The following is a 24,545-nucleotide window of genomic DNA, read 5'->3' as shown; positions in this document are numbered from 1 at the left end:
GAAATTATTTTTAAAAGTATAGCTGTAACAGAGTACTTAAGTGCAGATGTCAAGACCCTAGTGTCAGTGTTGCTGGCATAAAGTATTTTTTAAGCTCATTTGGAGATTTTGTTCCTTTATGTTTTAATTTGTATATTCTAGTCTATCAGTGTTTATAAATGTGGATTAACTGACACTTTCCACTGTAAAACTCTTTTTACAGTTGTAGATTCAACCAAAAGTTTGCATGCCAGTGGTCTATTTCATACTGAATTTTAATGGGAATTTAAAAATTCAGTCATTTTTCAAGAACATGGACTTTTTTCTTTTTTCTCCGCAATTCATGCATTTTTGCAGCTTTTAAAATATTCACCAAATTATAGACCTATCACTTTCAGTCAAGAATTTTTATTTGAAGGCTACCTTTATGCATTCCCGGCGTATGATCTATGTTCCAGCTCAGTACAGCCATGTTTGCAGTGCAGTTCCTGCTCTCAGCTTCTGAGAGCAGAGGACGAAAGGACCATGGCCGTGGCCGGCCTCAGTGGCTGTAGCTGGTGGCTTGGAATTTACCAAAGTGCAGAACAGACAGGAGGGGTGAAAGGGACAGAAAGCTGAAGGATTGTGTGTGGGGAGGAAGGGGTTGTGAGGGTGAAGCTTAGTATCGAGGGGCGTGAGGGGAAGGAGGGATTAAAATACAGAGCCTAAAGAGAGGACACCAAAGCCAGAAGCAGAAGGAGACAGACGATGGCAACAAAATGGACAGGGAAGAAAGGCAGCAAAGGATAGGTAGTTGGTAAGGAGGGAATCATAGCAGGTAGGAGCCAAGGCAGAAGTCATATGAGAGGATCTTGCTACAGCAGGAACTTGGTGAGGAAGGATGCTAGATGCGTGAATCAGGTGGTCACAGGTATGCAGTAACCAGGAGGAAGAGCAGCAAGGAAACTTGGACCCAGAAGCTGAAGCTGGGGAAGGAAGAAAGGAGAGCAGGGAGCAGTAGGGACAAGAGCAGAAATGTCTTTGAGTGCTTGGACACACACCTCCGCGTGCTGGAGCTGACATTTACTCCTGCCTGAATATTTCTCTATTGCTGAGCAAATAGCTGTGAAACATGGAGGAAAAGTGTGTGGTGTTCTGCCTGTGGCAGGCCAGCTCAGCTTTTTGGTGTTACTGTAGAGTCCATTACGGGAAATTGGAGAACTCTGTGCCACAGGTCCCAGCTCACTGCCAGCACTTGGGGAGGCAGTCTGATTCATGAATTTGGTGTTCTTGTTGCAATTTGGAAGTCTATAAAGGTGCAAGGAATGATGCTAAAAATAGAACTGGAAGATCTTTAATGTGAAGTTAAGCTCTCCAGAATTGCAGAACTGCAGTAGCTAATGCAACCACAAACTGCCTTGTGTGGTTATGCGTATGATAATAATAACCTGTTTAAAAATAGGTTTGTGCATATGATCATGTAGATGGTAAGCTATTAAGGATTTTATGGATTATAAAGAGTGGTACAACTTGTATTTCATAATCAGCATCTAAATATTTGTAGAAAAAGAATCAAAAATAATAAACTCTTAATGTATATTTTTTTTTCTTGCTAGAAGCATGCTTTGTTTGGGCATGAGTATTGGATGCCTGTGTGCTAGAAAAAGTAGTCATCTAACAGTAGTATTATAGAGATGTGTTTTCTGAAATAAGATAGTGAAGATGTATTGCCTAAAGTGTACATAATAAATAAAATACGTTTTCTGAAGACATAGAGCATGTCAAGGGTGCAGAGGGTATCTGACTTGATAAAGTAGGTTTTTTTACCTGGTGACTTTTAAATGATTGGTAAAGATTTTGTAGGAATGTTGTTAGGAAAGTGTGTGAAGAGTTGTTCCATAACAAAAACTAACTCTGGGAGATAACAGTTTAAAGATTTGAAAAAGAAAAAAAAAAAAAAATCACTTGTAAATTCAAAAAGCAGTATTATTAAACTGTTCCACTAACATATTTCAAATGACCAAGTTTCTCTGCCTAAGTGAGGGTGAAAAATGCCTGGAGTGCAGGTATGGGTATAAACCTCAGTGAGAGGTGACTATTTCATTCAGGGTCTAAAAGTAAGCTCTGAAGTGATAGTTTAGATTTTGGTTTGGTGGGGGGTTTGTTTGTTTGCGTGTTTAAAGGCATTGTAAGCTAAATGGCAGAATCATCTACTTTTTCTCAGATAAAATTAAAAAATACCTCTTGGTTATTTCAGATCAAGCTTTTACATACTACTGTTATTGCAAGAGAGCATTCATTCGAAAGAGTTGTTGTTCTCATTTCTAATGGCACTATTACATTTTTGTTAATACACTGTGGCAATGCCCAAAGGGATGAAATAACGCCAAGGGTCAGAGCTCACAGCTGTATTCTGTTTAAAACTAGTGCTAGCACAGAAACACTTCAGACTTGTTCCTGCTGTATCAGTCTCACATTTATCCTTCTGTTGGATCTGTTCTAGCCTGCATCATTCTCCTATGTCTTTCCCAATATCACCTGCACCCTTCCTCTTTGTAAAGAAAATTGTGCTCTGAATTGCACTGCCTGATAATCTTCCTCTTGCAATTCCTGCCTCGTCCTTTTCTTTCTTGGAGTGCACAGTTACATCACTCCTCTATCGCAGACAACTGCCAGTGAAGTTGGTAGTTTTTTGCCACCAACTCAGCCTTCTACAGCTGTAATATATTGAGTCAAACTGTGGTTTCCTTAGCTTTCCATAAATTCAGGTATACTCTCTGTGGTGTTACACTCTGCTGCCTTTTCTCCCAAATCCTGCCTACGGTTCCCCTCCTTGGCCCAATGGGCTCATGGCTTCCAGACAGCTGTAATTCAAGAGTTTATTCTTGATGTACATAGTATATAAGTTTTTCTCAAGCAAAATGAAAGATTGCAACCTTGTATCTGCTGTTGGCGCAGCTTGCTCTATTCCTATGGCTGTTTTGCCTGGTGCTCTATTACCCATTACCAGTTCCTGTGCCTCTCTGTCTGTACGGTGCCCGTTGCCGCAGTATTGATCGACTACTTGGCAGATTCTTGAGTGTGGTTGACTGTTCTGTCCTTAATGATAGCTAAGTGCCTGTTTTGTGGAGTATTCTCTCTCATGTCATCATTAGCTGTAGTCCTGTGTGTTTGTTTCGGAGACAGGGGGGGAGGAGGGCTGTGAATGCGATGCATTGGGGTCCATTCTTGAAAGGTGACTGGTCAAAGTCAAAAACAGACAGAGTGCACAACTGATTCTGAGGTGCAATTTGTGAAAAAGCAGAGGTCCAAATAAATGCATTATTATGTGTTTTTGTTTTTATAGTATTAGGCTATATTGTTTTCAAATTGATATAAGTTAATTTGAATAACGATACAGGTTTTGTTTGCTTCATCAAACTATTGCACATTAAAATTCATGCCTACAGAAGTAACCATTCATACATCTTTCTCTGTTTGAGAGATTACACATTTCTTTCTATTCATATTCTTCCAGGTGACTTGGATTATTACTGGCTGGATCCTGCCACGTGGCACAGCAGGGAGACATCCCCTATTAGTTCGGTAAGAAATAGGGAAAAAGAGGTTCGTAAGTATGAACTAAACTGTTTGCTGATTATTTCAGTTCAGCATAGATATTTTGTTGTAAAAAATTATTCGGTACAAATTATATGAAAATTTGGTTTAGTGGATTGTGGAAATTGAAATCAGAAAGAAATTTTCGTCAAAATATTTACTAGTAAAATTGCCTGAATTTTAACTTGAATGTACTTCTTTTATAGACATGGTACTAGATTTCACTACACACTACAAAAGCAGCTGTGAGTGTGATGCTGCTCTGGGAGAGATTAGTGACTTTTTCTATTGGCTTGGAGTGGGAAAGGATCATTTGGATTTTTATTATATAGTGAACCCATATGATAGAGCCGTATAACATGTGTAGTCTTCTAAAGACCAGAATTTATGAATGCACTTTTCAGGGTCATGGAATTTAAAAGTAAATGTTTATTTTTTTTACCTAAGGTATGTTTTAAATGTTTAATTGTATTGAACTTTGGATTGTATTATAATTTTACCTGCAGACTTAGTGCTGAGTGTTTTTTACAGTGGGCATAAATATTTAATGAAGCCAGACTCCAACAGATATAAAAATAGAAAGCTCGGGTGCAATATGTAACGCATCTGAAGGATGTTTGTGTCTACCATGACATAATGATTCTCGTGGTTTAACCCCAGTTGACAACTGAGCACCACGCAGCCGCTCGCTCACCCCCCCACCAGTGGGATGGGGAAGAGAATTGGAAGGGTAAAAGTGAGAAAACTCGTGGGTTGAGATAAAAACAGTTTAATAGGTAGAGCAACAGTCACGCACGCAAGCAAAGCAAAACAAAGGAATTAATTCACTACTTCCCATCGGCAGGCAGATGTTCAGCTGTCTCCAGGAAAGCAGGGCTCCCTCACGTGTAACGGTGACTTGGGAAGACAAACAGCACCACTCCAAACATTCCCCCCTTCCTTCTTCTTCCCCCAGCTTTTATATACTGAGCATGATGTCACATGGTATGGAATGTCACATGGTATGGGATATCCCATTGGCCAGTTTGGGTCAGCTGTCCTGGCTGTGCCCCCTCCCAGCTTCTTGTGTTCCTCCAGCCTTCTCAGTTGGTAGAGCATGGGAAGTTGGAAAGTCCTTGACTAGTATAAACACTACCTAGCAACAACTGAAAACATCAATGTGTTATCAACATTGTTCTCACCCTAAATCCAAAACACAGCACTGTACCAGCTACTAGGAAGGAAATTAACTCTATCCCTGCTGAAACCAGGACACAAGGCCTTTTGGATACTCCATACTCCCAAGTGTGCTATTCATACCAGCTCCTTTCGGAAGTTGTAAATGGTGAAAGCTACTCCCTATCACTGCTGTCCCATATGCCTTGAACACTTCATGACTGGGAATCTACACATTTCCTGTGCCAAGTGGCTCATATCAAGTTTGGGATTGTTTTGTCTAAAGATCATAGCCAAAATTGTAGCAATGAGGACCAGCCATTTACATATCTAACAGCCACAGTGATTCATGGCTTGTAGCAGAAAACAGTATCTCACCATACAAAGGAAACTGGCAAGTTTCAGGCAACAGCTGTTCTTCATGGGCAAGAGCGCACTGCTACAGGAAATCAGTGCAGCTCTTGCCTGATATTTATGCAAGCTTTTCTATACGTATGAAATAATTCTCAAAAATAGTTTTTACTAGTAAAACTGTACTATTGCTTGGCCCATCTGCCTAAAGCAGTATCATGGTTTGCCTTTTTATTTGTTCATTCAATCATTCATATGGTATGGGGAAAAAAAGCATAGAGTAGAGTCCAGCCCAGTTGCCCCTTCTGGATGGTCAATGCTAATATCAGCATAAGAATACAAGGATCTAAGAGACCTCCAAATATTGTAGCACTTTGTTTTTCCCCGTTAATGTCCCCCTTGAGTTAACCTGCATATGCTATCATGGCCCTAAATAGCATTGCCACATCACTGTTTTAATAGGTCTAAGCAGCTTTGCATTAGTATAACTGTGCAGGTAGTTGCTTAATTGTTTATCAAAATAGTTCTACTGATCCAAAATTGGGGAGACAAACAGCACCACTCCAAACATTCCCCCCTTCCTTCTTCTTCCCCCAGCTTTTATATACTGAGCATGATGTCACATGGTATGGAATGTCACATGGTATGGGATATCCCATTGGCCAGTTTGGGTCAGCTGTCCTGGCTGTGCCCCCTCCCAGCTTCTTGTGTTCCTCCAGCCTTCTCAGTTGGTAGAGCATGGGAAGTTGGAAAGTCCTTGACTAGTATAAACACTACCTAGCAACAACTGAAAACATCAGTGTGTTATCAACATTGTTCTCACCCTAAATCCAGAGCACAGCACTGTACCAGCTACTAGGAAGGAAATTAACTCTATCCCTGCTGAAACCAGGACAATGATCCAGAAATTTTACTGGTTTATAAATACGCATCTAAATACAGGAAGATGGTTGCACTTCTTTAATTCCACTGCTTGTTTTTTTAACAGCATCCAGTAACGTGGCAGCCTTCTAAAGAGGGAGATCGCTTAATTGGGCGCGTTATTCTTAACAAGAGAACAACCATGCCCAATGATCCAGAAATTTTACTGGTTTATAAATACGCATCTAAATACAGGAAGATGGTTGCACTTCTTTAATTCCACTGCTTGTTTTTTTAACAGCATCCAGTAACGTGGCAGCCTTCTAAAGAGGGAGATCGCTTAATTGGGCGCGTTATTCTTAACAAGAGAACAACCATGCCAAAAGAATCAGGTGCATTATTGGGGCTAAAAGTAAGTATTACATAGTTTATGTGGTAAAGGAAAGAAACTTCCACTGATCTTAGACCTAGAGGTCTAACACATTAAATCAGAGGACTCTCCAATTATATTGTCATTTGACAAAAATATATTCCTCATTTTTAGTGAGTTTTGAAAGTTATACAGATAAATTATCCTTCTATGCAGTCTTCCACTCATCCATGGCAAAGGAGCTGAACTGTTTTGATTAAAAAGTGTATGTTTATTCAGCTTCCTGTCTGGAAGACATATACTGCACATTGCAATGCACTAATGGAGTCCTGCCTTTTCTAGCTCTACTGTTTGCATTTCAGTCAAGTAATTAGTCTCATAATCCACATACATAAATGTCATCCAGATGCAAGTGTTTACAAGGTCAGTGTTTAAAATCCACACAGCCATTTGGAAACAGAAATTTTGTAGAAAGAAACTAAACGTTTACACAAAAATTTGCAAAAACCCTTTTAAAGCATAATAGAGGTTATATTAAATGTAATTCCAGATAATCGGGTGTCCCAAAATTAAGACATTGGCAACACTTTCCAGTTGATTTACATCCCTAAATTAGCCATTTGTAGTGGACTTTTAGGTTTGTGTCCCTAAATTGCTGGAACACTTAAAAGAGAGGGAGTGCTACTTCTGAAGCTGGTGGGGAGTACAGTGTACCAGTTCAAGAATTTCTCTCCATGTATATTTTTAACTATATGGAGTTCCAAAGATGCCTGAGAGAATTTAATTTGGGTGTCTTCCTCTCCCCACGGAGAACAGAAACAATGCAAAATATGAAACATTCTCATCCACGTAGGACTGAGACTACTTCAAAGGGCACTGACACTGAACCACTCCTTCCATATAGTTGTCTGATAATTCAATCCCTCACATGTGATGGAGATGTGGGTTGTTGGTTCTGCTCATCATGGTGGGAATTAAATCAGGAAAGAACCTTGTGAACTTGGTAATGGTATGTCCTGGGTAAGAGCCATTTATCCACCTTGGAAGTGAGATAGTGTGGCGTGGGAAAACAGAAGGTGAGAACAGCTTCACTCTATTAAATGTCTAGTAGTCTGTAGCACAAGGATGATTTTTGCTGGCAGCAAGCAATTTTTTTTAAGTATGTGAGAAAAAGGTTGATCCTAGTAGGAAATGTAGATTGGAGAGCTTCTCTTTGATTTTTCAAGTTTCATTTTTGTATGATATGAGCTAAGGCCCCCACTGATAAATTTAACACATTATCTTGTGACAACCTTGTTGGCAGGTAGGCTTCTAGATCTTCTTGGATATATATCTCTAAAAGCTCCTACTAGTGATTGTGATTGCAACATGGGGAAATAATACCTAATGAACCATCATTTCACTGTTCCATTTTATTATAAAACTCCTCCCAGGATATTCCTGACAAAAAAACCTGACTGGAGAGAGTGAGATAGAGAATAATAGCAAGTCAGCAAGACTACATTTTCTTGTTTTATATTTTATTAAAAATCTAATCTCTTGAGGGCACGTTTTTTTTCTGATTTTCCTGATCTCTGTATCATGCAGTCATCTTCAAAAGTAGCTCTCTTCAGTTCTGTTTAAGAAAAGCCAGAAGTTGCTGTTTTGTCCTGTCATGTACTTGCATGAGAGGGCCTTGGTTTTAGCAGTAGCAATGTTCTCGTGAACTGTTTGCCCATGTTTCATGGTAGTGTATTTGCTAAGGTTTTAATTGTTGTACCAATTGCATTCTGGGATTTTCATATTGTCATGGTTTAACCTCAGTTGCAAATGAGCACCACACAGCCGCTCGCTCACTCCCCACCAGCCCCGATGGGATGAGGGAGAGAACTGGAAGAGTAGAAGTGAGAAAACTCGTGGGTTGAGATAAAAACAGTTTAATAATTGAAATAAAATATAATAATAATAATATACAAAGTAAGTGATGCACAATGCAATTGCTCACCACCTGCCGACTGATGCCTGGCCAGTCCCCGAGCAGAGGCCCCCCCAGCCAGTTTTCCCCAGTTTATGTATCAGCTGTCCTGGCTGTGCCCCCTCCCAGCTTCTCATGCACCCCCAGCCTTCTCAGTTGGTAGAGCGTGGGAAGCTGAAAAGTCCTTGGCTAGTGTAAGCACTACCTAGCAACAACTAAAACATCGGTGTGTTATCAACATTGTTCTCATCCTAAATCCAAAACACAGCACTGTAGCAGCTACTAGGAGGGAAATTAACTCTATCCCTGCTGAAACCAGGACACATATGTTTGGTTTGATGTGCACTTGCAGTTTAAACTTAAGAACATGACAGACATCTATTTGCAAAATGTATGTTTACTTGGTTATTAGGAAATGTTATTTCTGCAACAAATTTAGATACTTAGCAAACAGCATAAGATTGATTAGTCAAACACATTAAAAGGAATATCAATTTTATTCATTCTATGTCAGCTTTACTTCTTTTCAAGTAGATCTGGCCTTTTTGTATCCTTAACTTTGTCTTTAAGCCTCTGTAAAGCCCAAATTGACAATAGATTTGCTTATGCATTTTTAAAGTTTAATTTCAAAAATAATGTGAAAACTGCTATGTCTGTATATTTATGCTTGATATGATGTCTGCTTTGTGACTTGGAAACTCACAAATTTATGATTAACCAGGTTGTTGGAGGAAAAATGACAGAATTAGGACGACTTGGTGCCTTCATTACCAAAGTGAAGAAAGGTAGCTTGGCTGATGTGGTGGGGCATCTCAGAGCAGGTAAATGAATCAGTTGCATATATTGTCTTTTAATTACGGCTTTTTGTAATGCAGCTGTTAATTTTTATATATAGATATTTTTATATATATAGGTCATGTGATATGCTAATATTTTTAAATACAGGACAATACTGTAAAGTTATTATGGAATGCCACAGTTGCCTACATTTCTAATTTATTATTAACTCCAATTGCTTGGCAATATGAGCAAAATACAAGACACTCCTGATCAGTGCTGGTGTCAGGACTGAGTGTCACTGGTAAATTTTTTCCTTGCTGGCTCAGGAGCTGCTTGTTACACTCTATAGAAGCAATGCAAACATATTTTAAAAGTGTTTCATTGTGGCTAACAAAACTCACTACAGTTACTTTACTTGCACTATAGTGTCACGTGAAGGATGTTGCACTGTGTACACAATGGACTTTATTAGTGCTTCTTTCAATATGAATTGTTACAAATAAAAATGGAAAACAACCCAAGAATATGATCTTAAAATATTTAATTTATATAAGATGTATATTCTGCACTTACAAATAAGCACAGCACAAATAAGTGGCTGTGCTGTTGGCACTTTTCAAGCTTCTAAATGAAGCAAGAACTATGCACAGCAGTTGGTTTTCAAAATTACTTCTTAGTGGTTTATATTTTTACCATGGCCCTAAGCAACTACTTTCCAAGTGTTGTCTTAGCAAACCTAAGCAAATAGCAAACCAGTCTATGCAATGCCTTCCTAGGATTCCAGAAGCTCCGATGACAACTTGTATGAATTTAGGATAATTGCATGAAGCAAATAGTAATAAAGAAGTAGAAAAGATGATGAGTCTCTAAAAATATCCTACTTTGTTATGGCATTTGTTAATTTTTTTTTTTACGAACTCAATATACATGGGGTTGATAGCACCAATTATTATAGCTGTTTATAGATTTTAACTGCAGATTATAATTACAGAAAATAAGTTTCTCTCCGCTAATCTTGAACTATTTGGCTGAAATATTACATTTCTAATGTCTGGTCTAGGTTGTTTTTTAAGTCAAAGCTATTTTTAATTTCTAAAAATATTTTTAGAGCCAAAATAATTTCACAGAAAAAAATACATTGTTTTGCACGTTTTCAATGAATGAAAGTCTATTCGTCCTATTGTATGGGACTAAAATACAAAAAAAAGGCATGGATGAGTCCTTGCTGTTAGGAAAACATGCTTTTCCGTCTTTATGAAAAACCTCCCAAATTTGGCTAGTTGATAAATCTTTGAGTAATTGTACAAACCTCATAAATTTTAACAAAGGCAAATATGAAGTCTTGCATCAGGAACAGAATAACCCAGTGCAACAGTAAGCACTAGGAGCCAATCAGCTAGAAAGCAACTTGGCAGAAAAGTGTCTGGAGGTGCTGGAGGACAGCAAGTTGAACATGAGTCAGCAAAGCGCCCTTGCAGCAAACGCCAATCATGTACAGGGCTGTATTAGCAGGATTGTCACCAGCAGGTTAAGGGAGGTGGTTGTTGCTCTCTGTTCAGTACTTATGAGGCTGTCTCTGGAGTACTGTGTCCGGTTTGGGTTCCTGTAGTACAAGAGAGATGCTGACAAACTGAACCAGGTTGGGCAGAGGGACAGAAAGTTGATTAGGGGTCTAGAGCATGTGGCATACAAGAAGCTGAGAGAACTGGGTTTGTTCAGACTGGCAAAGACTATTGGAGGGTCTAATTCTTGTTTTTACCTGGCTAATGGGAGGCTGTAGAGAACCCAGAGCCAGGCTGTTCTCAGACGTGCACACTGATCACACAAGAAGCAACGTGCACAAGCTGGAATGAGGGAGATCCTGTTTGTGAAAATCTTTTTTATTGTATCTGGAGAGGATAGTTAAGGCTTGGAACAGGTTGCCCAGAGGAGATGTTGCATATCCTTCCTTTGAGATACCCAAATCTCATCTGGTCAAATCCCTGAGCAACCTGGTCTATCCTTGATGTTGGCCCTACTTTGAGGAGGGGTTGGAACTAGCTGACCCCCAGAGGTATCTCCCAATTCAAATTACTATTTTAGAAATGAATATAAAAAAATTCAGAGATTTGCAGCATAAGTCTGAAAACTTTCTATCTCTGCTGAACATCACTAAGTGGGGGTAGAATGCAAGATGCATTGGTATTCCTTTCTAGAGGCATCTTAGATATCCTGGGATATATGCCTCACCAGCAGAAGTGGCTCCAGGTGCAGGTGTCCTGTAGGTTCTGCCAGCCAGCTTTGTGCAGATATCTTGGTTATCCTAAACATCTACAGCATAAGGTGTCTAACAGCTCCTTGACTGACTGACTTGCAACTCTGGGCTACTACAGTGGGACTTAAGACCAGGAGTTCATCTCACCGCAATTTGCAGCAGTGTATCACAGGATGATAGAATGGTTGAGGTGGGTAGGGACCTCTTAAGATCTCTAGTCCAACCCCACTGCTTAAGCAGGGTCAGCTAGAGCAGGTTGCACAGGACTGTGTCTAGTTGGGTTTTGCATATGTCCAAGTTCTGAGTATCTGGATGGTGTTTTCCTGTTTCCATGCCTGCTACTGAGAGCAGAAATCAGAATGTAAGCCTTACAGACAGCATCTTAGATGGAAGAGACAATGTAAAAGGGCTTGGCTGGTCAAAAAGGTCAAGAACTGGACAGGCTGGGCAGGAGATGGATAGTGGTGATCTGGTTAGAACTAGCAGAAGTGCCATTTCACTCAAATCTCCATTTGGATCTAGTTTTCAGTAAGAATAGTTGGAGCCACTTGTGTTAATTTAGCATTCTGACTATTTTTTGATCTCCTAGTGACTCTCAAAAAGCTGCTTAAGTCCTCTAAAATAGCGATACAGACACCTTGCATGTTCCTCTTCAGGATTCTCAATGATGTTGCACCTATTTTGCCTTCTTCAAATGCAATAGATTCATTGCTGTGTAAATTAGGTTTAAATCGTGATTTTTAGTGTTACAAATTTAGCATATGTCACTGTTGGGTTTTGCTATTAAGTTATAACTATTGCAAAGCTGGCTACATCTTGTTCCTTTTAGTGCCTGGGATGCTTTTGTAAGTTAAGCCAATTATGTCTAAAGAAATCAGATTTTATTTTAGGGAAAAACAACATGTTAGTTTGTAACAGTTGTTAGCTTTAAAATACAGTCAGAATTACAGAATAATAAACTGAGTGTGTTTTCACTTGAGTTGTATAAATTTTAAATGAAGTTCCTAGGCAATATCTAATTCTTGTTCGCCCCCCGACATAAGATTATGTAATAAATATACGAAATATTTAAAACCATTTCAGCTAAACAACGTGGTAGAAAATTAAACTTATGTCAGCAGGCTTTTATTAAGTCTGTCATTAGCAAGCCCTTATGTTTTAAAGACTGCTAAAAGCCAGTGGAGTACTCTTTGGAGTCCTTTCTTAAAATACCAGGATATAGGCTGTTTGGGAAAAAGGACTGACAATCGTTGAACATAAAGTGAAATTGAAGCCATGTGTTTTGGTAGATAGGACTTCAGTTAGGATAGTTTTCCTTGGCTTATTAACAAGCACAGGTTTGATCATTTGGCTTAGTTCTTCTCAGAAAGGAGCAAAGCCAGCAGCTGAAGGGTTGTTCCTGACCAAATCTGATAAACAAGAAATCATTGTCAATAAAGAAAGATAAAATCATTGTCAATAAAGAAAGTTATTTGTGGCATGAGATAGTGGTTGTGAAGTTTTGACTGCTGCATATGATGGGGTATGACAGTGTAAACTTACCCTATGATTCCTACAGTTTAATTATATATACTGATCTTTAGAAACTATACTTCAAGATTTTCACCTTTTTATAATAATCCCAAAGTACAATGCACAGTACATACTATTTAAATTCCAGAAATGGCAAGCTGCAAAAAGAAAGTTATCTAAATAACTTCCACATCATGTTTTCCTTTCTGTCCCCCCAAATATCCTCAGGAGATAGTGACTCATTCCTTGCTTTTATTTTTGGTTCGTTTGTCACAGACAGTGAAGACTGCCCTTTTTGTAGAGAAATCGAAATGCACAGTATATAAATTGTAATGAAATGTCATGATTTTTAAAGGCTTAACAGTAGGTATTTATATTTTTCAGTTTTGAAGATTAACCTGTTTTCAAACTTTATTGCCGCTAGTTAATAAAGGATCTTTTAGAAAGACTCTTTCATTTCATAGCACAATAGCATGTTCTGTATTATTTTAGAAATACTTAATATGTTTGCACAACTGCTTTCTTTAATATGTTTTGTGTGTACAAATTGTAGCTGTGTTCTGAGAAAGGAGCCTTGATAGTGTCTCAAAAACCTTTTTTGGATTTCAGCACAGCTTTTTAATTGATTTTGGGCAATTTTACTTCGTTATATAGATTTCATAAATATTTTGCACTTCTTTCTAAAAGAATATGGAAATGAGATAAACTTCTCTTTAAATTCAAGGGGATGAAGTTCTAGAATGGAATGGTAAACCCTTGCCTGGAGCTACAAATGAAGAAGTTTACAACATTATTTTAGAATCAAAATCAGAACCTCAAGTTGAAATTATTGTTTCAAGGCCTATTGGGTAAGGCTAAAGACTTGCTTCTTAAGCACAATTATTACTTCTACTAATGGGACTTTTAAAGGGACTATTTGTGAGTTTTGTTATTTTTAATCTCTTAATAATGGAATATGATTCACTTTCTATTATTGACATTCTGTATATTCCATTTTCTTCACTGCCATTTACAATCTTGGATCTTTGCAGTGATACATAAAAGTATAAATGTTGTTTTCTGTATGGTCAAAGTACTAACAAGGTTTTTGCCAAGTGGCAAAGGAAAATTGATGGATCAAGTGGACCTGTGCATGAGAAAAATCTGTTTTTCAGGCTTTTAGCTTCATTAAATCAGAATAACTTATATGAGTATTGATGAGTAGAAGGAAGCATCGGTGAACACTGAGCATTGCAGGATTTTAATAAGTCAATGCTAGTAGTATTTTAAACAGTCCTTCTTTAAAGAGCTAAAAAAAGGAAAACCAAAACTCTTAATTGAAAAGACTGTATTTAGCCTTAAATGATACTGTCATCAAAATCAAAAGTGGAAACAAAAATACCTTCATATTTATGAAGGTAATTTTTTTCATCAAAATTTAGCATTAATGTGTTATGTTTATAATCTTAATTTTTATTTTTTATAAATCCAGGTTTGGGGGTTTGTGGTAACAATTCTTATATTCCTGATTTCCCAAATAGGCCTTAGAAAGGTCATAAAATCTGTTCGAATTGATAAGATTAGTGGCGTCAGCCCTGCATTTGTCACAATTGTTTTAGTGATATTCTGCACTCCTTCCCTGAACACGACTCTACTGGGACCATTTTGAGCTAAGTCTTACAGGATTGAATATGAATCATATATTGTAAATTCACATTTATATTGTGGAACAGAGTCACATGATTAACAACAAAAACTGATTCTTGGCTAGTTAAAAAAAAAAAATTAAAAGGACTTAAATCTCTCTGTAGTCTGTCACCTTCCCAGAGTTCATGTGCACTCACTATAAGTCTCTCAATACCACTATCCTGTAGGTAGATGGTAAACTGTTTCCTCCTTATGAATGCCTGATTATTTCAATTTGAATTTGCTAGATTTCGTCCTAATTATAATTTTTCTCTGTCTCAAATATGATGTTTTCAGTTTTAGAAACAAAAAACTATTAATTTTCTTTCTGACTAAAACATTCTTCTTTTACATTTATTTCACGTCAGCTTTTGATGTTTGGTTTTGTCTCTACTATGCAACTGTTGCTATATTTTGCAAATGAGTTCTGCCTTTTTAATGGCAATCACTATTAAAAGTACTTAAATAAAATTAATATTCGTTGCTAATTCCAGTTATGAGTTTGACCTTCTAATGGAAAACGAAAGCTTGATGCAATAATAGTGGTTGTTAAAAGCTAAAATTACAATCCAGTTGGAGACTGTGGGGGAGTAGAAACCTTATTTTACATTCTTTAGTCGGATAAATTAGGAGACATTCCTGACCGAAAATTGCAAATTCAGACCTATGTCTTTGTAATTAAAAATAAAATGCCATAAGGAGAATTTCGGAAGTCTAGTTATTATGTTTAAATCGGCAGAAAAGAAATATGTTGATACTGGACCTGACTTGAACTCCATGTTTCAATTGAAGAAAACCTTGACTGTACAAGAAAAATTGATTTGTACAACTGATGTAAAAGGAAAGTGCTAGATTAGTTTTTTAAATAATGAGCTTTAGATATATTTATTGCTATCAGTATATTTGCAAATGTTGTGTATCTTTAAGCTTTTAAGATAACTTCATTATTATACCAATCAAATTAGTTTATGAATTTGATAAATCTAATAGCTTCAAAAAATGAAGTACAAGGTGACCACATTCCAGTGACATATTCTTGAAGAAAAATCAAGAGAAAATACCACAACTGTTGAACTGAGGCATGGAATGTGAAGTGCTTTCAAAAAGAATGTTTCTGAATCTGAGCAGTGAATTTTACACTAAAAAAGTGCACCCAGAAACAGTACCAATAAAATGTATAGTTTTGCTTTGGATGACCCATACATATTTTTTTCCAGACAGGCAAAAATAGAGCACATCAGATTGTGCTTTTATTTTGAGATAAATGGAGTCTTGGCATGGAGGTTTTTACATGGTATAACACCACTATTCTTGAAGAGTTGTGTCTTGATTGATTTTTTTTTTTTTTGAGAAGAGCACATAAATATCCCAAAGCGACTAGAGCATATAACTTTGAAATTTAAAGATAGTTTCTTTTTTTTAATGAGTTAATTTCCTGTTGTTTTGTATCAGATTGGGATTTACCTGTCTGTCATCTTAAAAGAACAAAAAATATCAGACATTGTACAATGAAGGAAATCCTGATACGAGTTAACAAAAAAAGAGCATACTGCACAGGATTTTCTTTTTCTTTCTTTTTTTTTTTAGTAATTATAATCTATGTAAACTGTGTTACATAATGGGAAATGGTTTGCTTGCATTAACAGATTACTTACTTTCCCCCCCTAGCTTCTCCTTGTCTTGTTATCCAAACTGTGTAATTGTTTCAAACTCGTGACAGGGAATTTTATTTAATCCAACAAATCTAGTATATCAAAGTTTTGTGTCTACTTTAGGTGCTGAATCAGCAAAATCGAAGCTGCTTGATACAGCATTAAGTGGTAATCCATTACACCTAAAATTCCTGTGAGGAAATAGGTTCCCGAAAGACCTGAAAAGTGCTATTTCGTCTGCATAATTTAAGTGTTTTCATCTCAGTATTAATAATGCAAATAATGTTCCAGCACTTTTAATGGTCTCTATTTAAAAAGTCCTAGCATATTAGGTCTAAAAAGCCCAAATATGACACAATTTGGCTTGAGTGAATAATGGGAGGACTGTAAGCCCACAAATTAGATGACTGCCAGTTACGAAATTGATGTCTAAACAATTTGCTCAGTCTTGTAAATTTGGATTTGTGTGTGTAACAGCAAATGTAATTTTGAGTAATGGATAATGTAGGATGTTTATTAGAGAAAAATGTGAAATGTAACACTATTAGCAGATGAAGGCATAACAACAATAAACAGTATAACCACAATAGTACCTTAAAAACTCCATAGAAACTAATTGATGCTAATGATGCAACACAAGGTAGATAAGAAACCTATAAAAAGTAGAATTAATGGGTTGGCTACGAGGGGAAGAATTACCTATGAATATGCATAGAACGTGAGAGGCGTTTAACATAGGACAGCATAGAAAATCCTCCGGCAGTATGCTTTTTGGAGAAGGAACCTGGCATGGTAACTAACTCACCGTCTCTTGTGTGCTCGGGTGAGCTCTATGGGATAGTCAGGTAAAACAAATGTTTTTTTCATTTGTCTGTTTTCTTTGTCAGATGCTAGCTATCTTTGCTTGGATTTCCACAGATAACATTGCCAAAATCGTTCTTTCTCTGGTGTGATTCAGCTCCTCTGTTCAGGGACTGCTACTGTGCTCTAGGTCCTTGCAAGGAGGTTTAACCTCCATCATAAACCAGGCAGTACTGAATTGCAGAGAGTCACTCAGGTAATGTGATCAGTGCAAACTGCGGATTGATCTACAGGTTCTGATGGGAAGGAACGGTTTTGGAAATAGGAGGATGAGCACTGGGGACAGGTACTCAGAAACTCTGAAAACTCTGTAGGGTGTAGAGGACGATGCTTCCGTCCCTAGAGCAACCTGAAGAAGTGTGGTTTACAACCACATTTGAATTTGGTTTGTCTTCAGTGATCAAGCTCTTGACTATAGCCCTCAGAGAAATTATAGCTGTTCCTGTGTTTTACAAAATAATGATCCTCACAAACCATATATCTGCACAGAGTCGTCTCAACCTAAGGTATAGTTTGGTTTAATTTATGTATTCGTTGAGGTGTGGAAGGGTCAGACATAAGATAGTCATATGTTACATCACATAAGATCACACAAAACCTTTGCCTTTCAGGGTAGAGAGAGAAAGACAAAGCTCAATGTCAGCAACTCTTTACTGGAATGTGTCTGACATCACTTTTCTGACGTTCACATTGCTCTGAAAGCAGAGCAAAATTTTGTTCTTATTTTCAATAAGTGGCTCTGCTACTTCTTACTTTATTTTTACCATTTGCTTTGACTAGTCTAGTTTTTAATATTATAAGTCATGAAGTTTCTACTATTTCTTCTGAAGAGCTTTTTTTGTAAATCATAGTGCTAGAATATTTCCTGCAATCCATAAGAACAGGCTGGATAAGACTCATTTTCTTATCTAGCAAGCTTCAGATTATAGTTTCTTTTTAGAATTTTCATTCTTCAATTAAAATGTCAATGTTTAAAAAAAAATACCACTCATACATTTGATAAAGTCCCTAGATATATAACAGTAGTTATTTTCTCGTGGGCATGTAATATTTAGGAAATGATTATGTGGATTATTGAATTTGTAAGAAGTTTAAATATGGACAGAAGCATAGCTTTGAATTATTTCATGTCCATTTTGAAATCAATAGCAGAAAGCAGGACTGTTACAGAGCTTGTTAGGATACTCTGGCATGAGTTTGGTGATCAGTACTGTATTGCATACTTAATTTATTGGTTTCTTTGCTTTTTGTGTCTTACAGCAAGATAAATATATTAGGGGAGAGAAGGTTTCCTAGCAATAATTTTATGTATATATATACACATACACACACATACATACACTTCAGATACATATATATTTAAGCTGTCCATTGTACTATAAAGTTTTAGAGATTTCCTGAGGGTGAACAAGCTCTAATATGGTGGGGATGAACGGGGTGGGTGGGAAAGCTGCCAAATGACATTTCTATTGCAAACCATGCATTTTGTCGGGAGTTGAAATTTATGTTCTAGTTTCCACTGTTCCTGCAGTTTTTCAAAAGAATTACAAGGGGTTTAGAAAAATACATTACTAAATTATACTTTCATTTTTTTCCTGTCTGATTAGTAAAGTCTTAAGATCTCATTATTTTTGTCATTTACCTTTACCTGGCGAGGACTTTTGTATCGCCAGCTCTAAGTGAGGAAAATACTATCAACTTGACCATTTTTTCACCCACCCAGGAATTATGAAACTTTACATAGTAGGTTGCACTTTCCATGTTGAAACACTCCTTGCAGATACGAGCCCTTGTTTAGATATCCTAAATGGGATATTATTACAAACAATGCTGTACTGCAGACAAGAGTGTTCATATTCTAGCAGAAGAAAACATTGCAAACTTAATGTTGTATTGGACAGAAAAATCAGTTTGAATATGCTAAGTAAAGATTTCAGACTGATGAGAATTGCACTGGAAACTGAAGGGAGAAAATGTTAAGAGGAAGAAGTCTGCACAGCAGCCCTGCTGTGCAAGATGTCGTTATCTGTTTATATTTTTGTGAAGTAGCACTATTCCATGTCAAGAATAAGTAATGCAGTTATATTTCTGTGAGTTTGAGAAAACCGCATTACTCTTGAATTACAAAGTCAAAGCAAAGAGAAGCACATTCTTGTGGAGTGATATGAGATGTAAGCTGATGTGAGAATTAACTGGGAGCTGAAATAGGCTTTTTTAAAACACATGCACCAGAAGTTTAAATTGCAGGACATGAAAAACAAATTTAAGACTAATTGATTGGGCACTGTTACATTCCTTTTCTGACTTGTCTCTTTTTCATAAGTGACTTTTATACACCCAGGAGTCTTAGTTTTATTGACTTCCAAGTCAGTAAGATAGTGTTTCACTGAACAGAGAAATGCCTGAATACCTTTAAATGCTCAGCCATAGACTTAAAATCTTGTAAATGTTCTTCAGAAATGTTATTGTAGTTGCAATTTTGGGTTATTTTGTGTAGATGAAAATATTTTCATGTAATTCACTGAAGAGCTTTGTTTCCATTTTCCTGCTCTGCTGCTTTGCTAACATTTGTACAATAACAGATATTTCTTGCTCTCGCAATGTATTTTCAATGATTGGTGAGAACAGGAGAGAGTCAGGAGCTAGGATCATCCAGATTTTGATGGAAGAGTGAATTTGTTGATGGCAAAATTTTGATAGATGTGTGTAGACTTAACCAGTTTGATTTTGCTTATACCCGTATGTGTGCTGGGTATATGTATGTCGAAAAATGTCCATAACTAATCGTAATATGGTTTTTTGGGGTTTTTTTTTAGCCTTTGAAGAAATGCATTACTCTTTTGTTTGTTTAACATTGCTAATGTTATTTGCTTTTTCTTTTTATTATTATAAGCCATTTTCATCAGTTTCATTCCGTGAACTCCTTGCGACGTTTATATAAAAATTACTAGTGAGTTAATCTATGTCTTATTTTTTGGATTTTTTTCCTCCAAAAAATAGTTGAACATCTGTAGCTATACTACCTTTTGCCACCTTTCTCTTCCTAAAAGCTCTCTAACTTTATTGTTCTGGTTGTAAAAATATCGTGGAATCCATCCACAATATTAATGTTGTAGTGCTCATATTGTTATGTCTGCTAGTTCCTTAACTTGAAAGAAGTAGTTTGCATTAGTAAGATTTTCATGAATGCTAGTGGAAAATATGTCTTTAAATATTTCCCCTTTCTTTCCTTGTAACCCATTAGAACAGAAACAGATCCATATTTCTAAAAAAGTGTCCCAGAAACATTTGTTACCGCAGAAGGTCGTCTCTGTTTTTTCTAATTACTATGTGTATATTCACGTTTTAGTGATATTCCACGGATTCCTGAGACTTCTCACCCCCCGTTAGAGTCTAGTGAGTACACACCTCATTCCTTTCACTAAGCATGGTCTTGTAGCCAGCACAATCATTTCGGCTATGAATTTTGTGAAAGATGAGCACTGGGAGACTGCATTGGCTCCGAGGTTTTTGTATGACAAAATTCAATGTGTTTTGGTCTTGTGTGTTAAATTTGAAACAATATAGATTTGATTAAAAGCCATCCAAATTTCAAATGTTAGCAGGATTTTATTGTTTTCTTCTATACCGTGTGGTTTTAGTACCATACCGGTATACATGCTGTGGCCCAAAACAGTCGTTTACTTGCCCTAACGTAGGAGAGAAAACAGGTATAAGGGATTTCCAAAGGTACAAATGGTGTCAGGATTTCACCTCCTGCACTATCCAGCATAAGTCCAGAGTTCTTGTTTCTCTTTTTCTTAACAAGAAAACGTTGGTTAGGTGAACTTTTTGTGTATCATGCTTCAAAAGAACAGTTTTGTTTTTAACTATTCCATTTGAACGGTGTCAGCTAGAGTGTGTGAGAACATGGCTCCTAGTCCTTTCTCATCTAAGCCTTGTCTGAGATGCAACCAGAAGTCTTCCCTGGGACAGGGTCCTGTGGGGCCACCGAGTAGTGTTACACCTGTCACGAGCTCATCTCATTAGTGAGGGCTCTGCTTCGCTGGTGGAGAATTGCTGATGTCCAGCAGGCACCGGAGCATCCTCCATGCCAGACACATGTCCTGCATACCTTCCTGTGTGCCAGTTCCTTGGGAGTTAATATTTCAGAGGCTACCGGGAGTATAATCTGTACAACAGATGTGGGTATATTCATCAAAGATTTGAGATCATAGAATCATAGAATAGTTTGGGTTGGAAGGGAGATATGTAATTTTGTCAGAGGACAATATTTTATTTAAAACACTTGGTATGGTTTGTCACTGCTATATGAGGAGCACTTTTTTGTATGTTATTTCAAATAAAACAAAACATGGGAGGTTTAATTTGGGGTAAGGGTATCCAGACAGTCTTTTTCACCATGCTATCTACATCAGTTTAAAATCTTTCTGTATATTAATCCAGTTATACTGTGTATAAATACAAGCTTTATACAATTCAAAGAAAAAGCAATTCGTAAGTTATCCAAATTCACTTCAAAATTTTGGATGGAAAGTTCATGTGTTTCTCATATATTTTTAGGTTCAAGTTCTTTTGAATCACAGAAGATGGAAAGGCCTGCTATTTCTGTTATATCTCCGACCAGCCCTGGAGCCCTACGGGATGCACCACAAGTCCTACCAGGGCAGCTTTCTGTGAGCATATCTTGTTTTTCCTGAGTTGTTAACGCAAATCTGTGAAGTGCTGGTCCCTCAGCCCTCCACATTCCCAAGGTCTATTGGGAGGTCAGGAGAAATGTCTGCTGTTGGTAAAGACTAACATCTTTCAAATGTTTTTTAAGACCCCTTGTACACACTCACAAAGCATCACTGTAATCACAGCAGAGGTAAAGAATTGTCTTAATACACCAAAGAGTGCAGGAATTTACATTGAGAGGAGCCCATAAAAGTGCCTTGTAACTTGTCATCCTGTACCCTCTGCATTGAAAATAGTCACTCTTCTGTACATGCCCAGTAATCTGCAGATAACAAGCATAGTACCACTTTATCTTCTTTCTGGGAGCATTTAAAGAGCTGCGTATTTGTTAAGAGTGACACTGTTTAGTAATGCATTTTAATTTAGATACACACTACATACTGGAACTGTCTGTAATACTAATTGAAGCTGTGCTTATTAAATATACTGTGAGTACTTAGACTTTGTTTTGTGCATTCTTATATTTTGATCATATTAATTTCTAAGTATACAGCAGGCTGAAAAATTTCACGATTCTCTTAAGAAATGATTTAGCTGTATATTATACTTTTCATAAGAACATTTGCAAGGTGACAAATCAGAGTAGATAGATTTCAACTATGCCTCGAGTTTAGCTGCAGTCAGAGCTTCCTATTTGAATGTAGCTTTTAAGATGCAGAGCTAAGACATATGCTAGTTTAAATGCACTCACAGATACAAGATTATATAGTGAGTACAATGAACAATGTAAGTATAATCAGGAACCACCATTTTATTCAGTTGTGGTAAATACAAAAGTCTTTGGTATATACCATCATCTTTTCCATCTAACTTAATTAAATATTAAGGGATTTGAAATAAAATATATCTCATTGTCTCTTGGAAAAAGCAATGGTTACTTTTACATTGTGGTTAATGTGATGCAGTCTGAAAGTTCTGGTTTTTCTCCATTTTGAGTAACGTTTTGTGGTAACTTGATTCTTGTAGGTTAAACTGTGGTACGACAAAGTGGGACATCAGTTAATAGTAAATGTTCTGCAAGCAACAGATTTGCCACCAAGAGTAGATGGACGCCCCAGGAATCCCTATGTAAAAATGTATTTTCTTCCAGACAGAAGGTAGTAGTTTTTCAGTTTAGAAAATTATCTTGCAATTTACCATGTATTGAATCAACTTTTAAATGAATGCTTATCAAGTAAAGAATTCCTTTTAATAATTTGTTATACATTAATTTTAACAAAAAATTGCGCTTGAATCATGGAAGTCAGTATCGAATTAACTTTGTGGACTTTTTGATGAATATGATGCACTGTACAGTAAATACTTTTCTCTTTTAGGCATTATCAGATCAGAAAGAATGAAAACAGTGAGTGCTGATGAGTAGATGGCATTTTGTGATTTATCTCTACAAACAATTTACAACAAATATTTATGTTTCAGTGATAAGAGTAAAAGGAGGACCAAAACAGTAAAGAAAAGTCTAGAGCCAAAATGGAACCAAACTTTTCTCTACTCACATGTACATCGTAGAGATTTTAGAGAACGAATGCTTGAAATAACCGTATGGGATCAGCCAAGAGTGCAAGAAGAAGAGAGTGAATTTCTTGGAGAGGTGATACAATCACATTTCTCCTGAATTCGTTGTTTGGTTTTGAATACATATGCATATATATTTTATATATGTGTTTGTGTGTGTGCCTTGAAAGTAAAATTAAAACCTGATAATTTTTCTACTAGATTCTTATAGAGCTGGAGACAGCACTTTTAGATGATGAACCACATTGGTATAAGCTACAGACACATGATGAATCTTCACTACCTCTGCCTCAGCCATCACCTTTCATGCCAAGAAGACATGTTCATGGTGGAGAAAGCACTAGCAAAAAATTACAAAGTAGGTCCAAATTCCATTCATCTCTTTTAAATTTTAAATTAGAAATGCCAGATATGGTGTAATGGTTTTTAACTTTCATATACAAGATAAAAATACTATTTCGTAGTCTTTAAACATAATGAAAATGTGTGGCAGAAAAGAGATGCAAATTATGACATTATGACATGACAGCCTTTCACCTGTGATGCATAACTTTTAAGTATGTGAAACCTGTTGGAATTGGTTTGGTTTTCACTAGCAAAAGAAAATTGTTCAAACATTTGTTTGCATAAATTTCCTTTTAAATAGAAAGGTGAAGTTCGTCGTTACGGGATACTTTTTAATAACTAAAAGCTTTTTATTTAAAAAAAAGAAAGTCCTTAAAGACTTATGAGGCTTAAAAACACTTTTCATCATAAAGTTAGTTTCAACCTCCAATACGCTTATTATACAATCAGATGAGAAGTGTACTTTTGCAGCAAAGAGAAATTGTATGAATGTATTTGGGAGGTACAGTTGTTTTGATAAGTCTCATTTTAGGTTTGTATGAGGCATATTAAAATAATGAATGTATTGAAATATTTGAATATTGTAGCTTCTCTGTTCATTTAAATTAATTTAAGATTTATTTAGAAATAAGAAGGACATAGGGGATTATTTTAAAATACGTTTCCAAGCTATTTTTCTGTTTTTTCTTAAACATGGAAGTCAGTCATTCCAGCCAATGCATAGGAAATTGGTACACATTCAGGAATGAATTATAAAAATGTGACACTGCTGTAATTGCTGCATGAGGATATGTATAGAGCGAGCAAATTAAAGGTTAGTTTTCATGAGATGCTTGAACTTTTCTAAAAGCTCGCAGTGCTGTTTCCTCTTCCCCTCTCTCACCATATGCTGCCACCTCTTCTTTCCTGTTCAGCAAGCTGATTCAGCTTACTCACTGAAATAGCACAAAAGTAATTTTTTTCTTTATTTGAGTTAAC

The 24,545-nt window shown here is 36.7% G+C and overlaps 1 protein-coding gene across 1 annotated transcript in view; it reads left to right on the top strand.

The window, feature by feature from the left end:
• The window catches only part of RIMS1 (regulating synaptic membrane exocytosis 1), a 233,975-nt gene that overhangs the window by 66,998 nt on the left and 142,432 nt on the right, over positions 1–24,545 (top strand). The window contains exons 5-13 of the mRNA XM_009333153.1: positions 3,476–3,543; positions 6,224–6,334; positions 8,968–9,067; positions 13,517–13,640; positions 20,320–20,366; positions 21,534–21,646; positions 22,674–22,804; positions 23,127–23,298; positions 23,424–23,580. Of these exons, the coding sequence (XP_009331428.1) occupies positions 3,476–3,543; positions 6,224–6,334; positions 8,968–9,067; positions 13,517–13,640; positions 20,320–20,366; positions 21,534–21,646; positions 22,674–22,804; positions 23,127–23,298; positions 23,424–23,580 (1,023 nt within the window). The remainder of the gene's footprint in view (positions 1–3,475; positions 3,544–6,223; positions 6,335–8,967; positions 9,068–13,516; positions 13,641–20,319; positions 20,367–21,533; positions 21,647–22,673; positions 22,805–23,126; positions 23,299–23,423; positions 23,581–24,545) is intronic.

Source organism: Pygoscelis adeliae, unplaced genomic scaffold (assembly GCF_000699105.1).
Source record: "Pygoscelis adeliae isolate BGI_AS28 unplaced genomic scaffold, ASM69910v1 Scaffold57, whole genome shotgun sequence".
Taxonomy (NCBI): Eukaryota; Metazoa; Chordata; class Aves; order Sphenisciformes; family Spheniscidae; genus Pygoscelis; species Pygoscelis adeliae.
The sequence above is the reverse complement of the archived record's forward strand: the minus strand, read 5'-3'. Positions and strand labels throughout refer to the sequence as shown.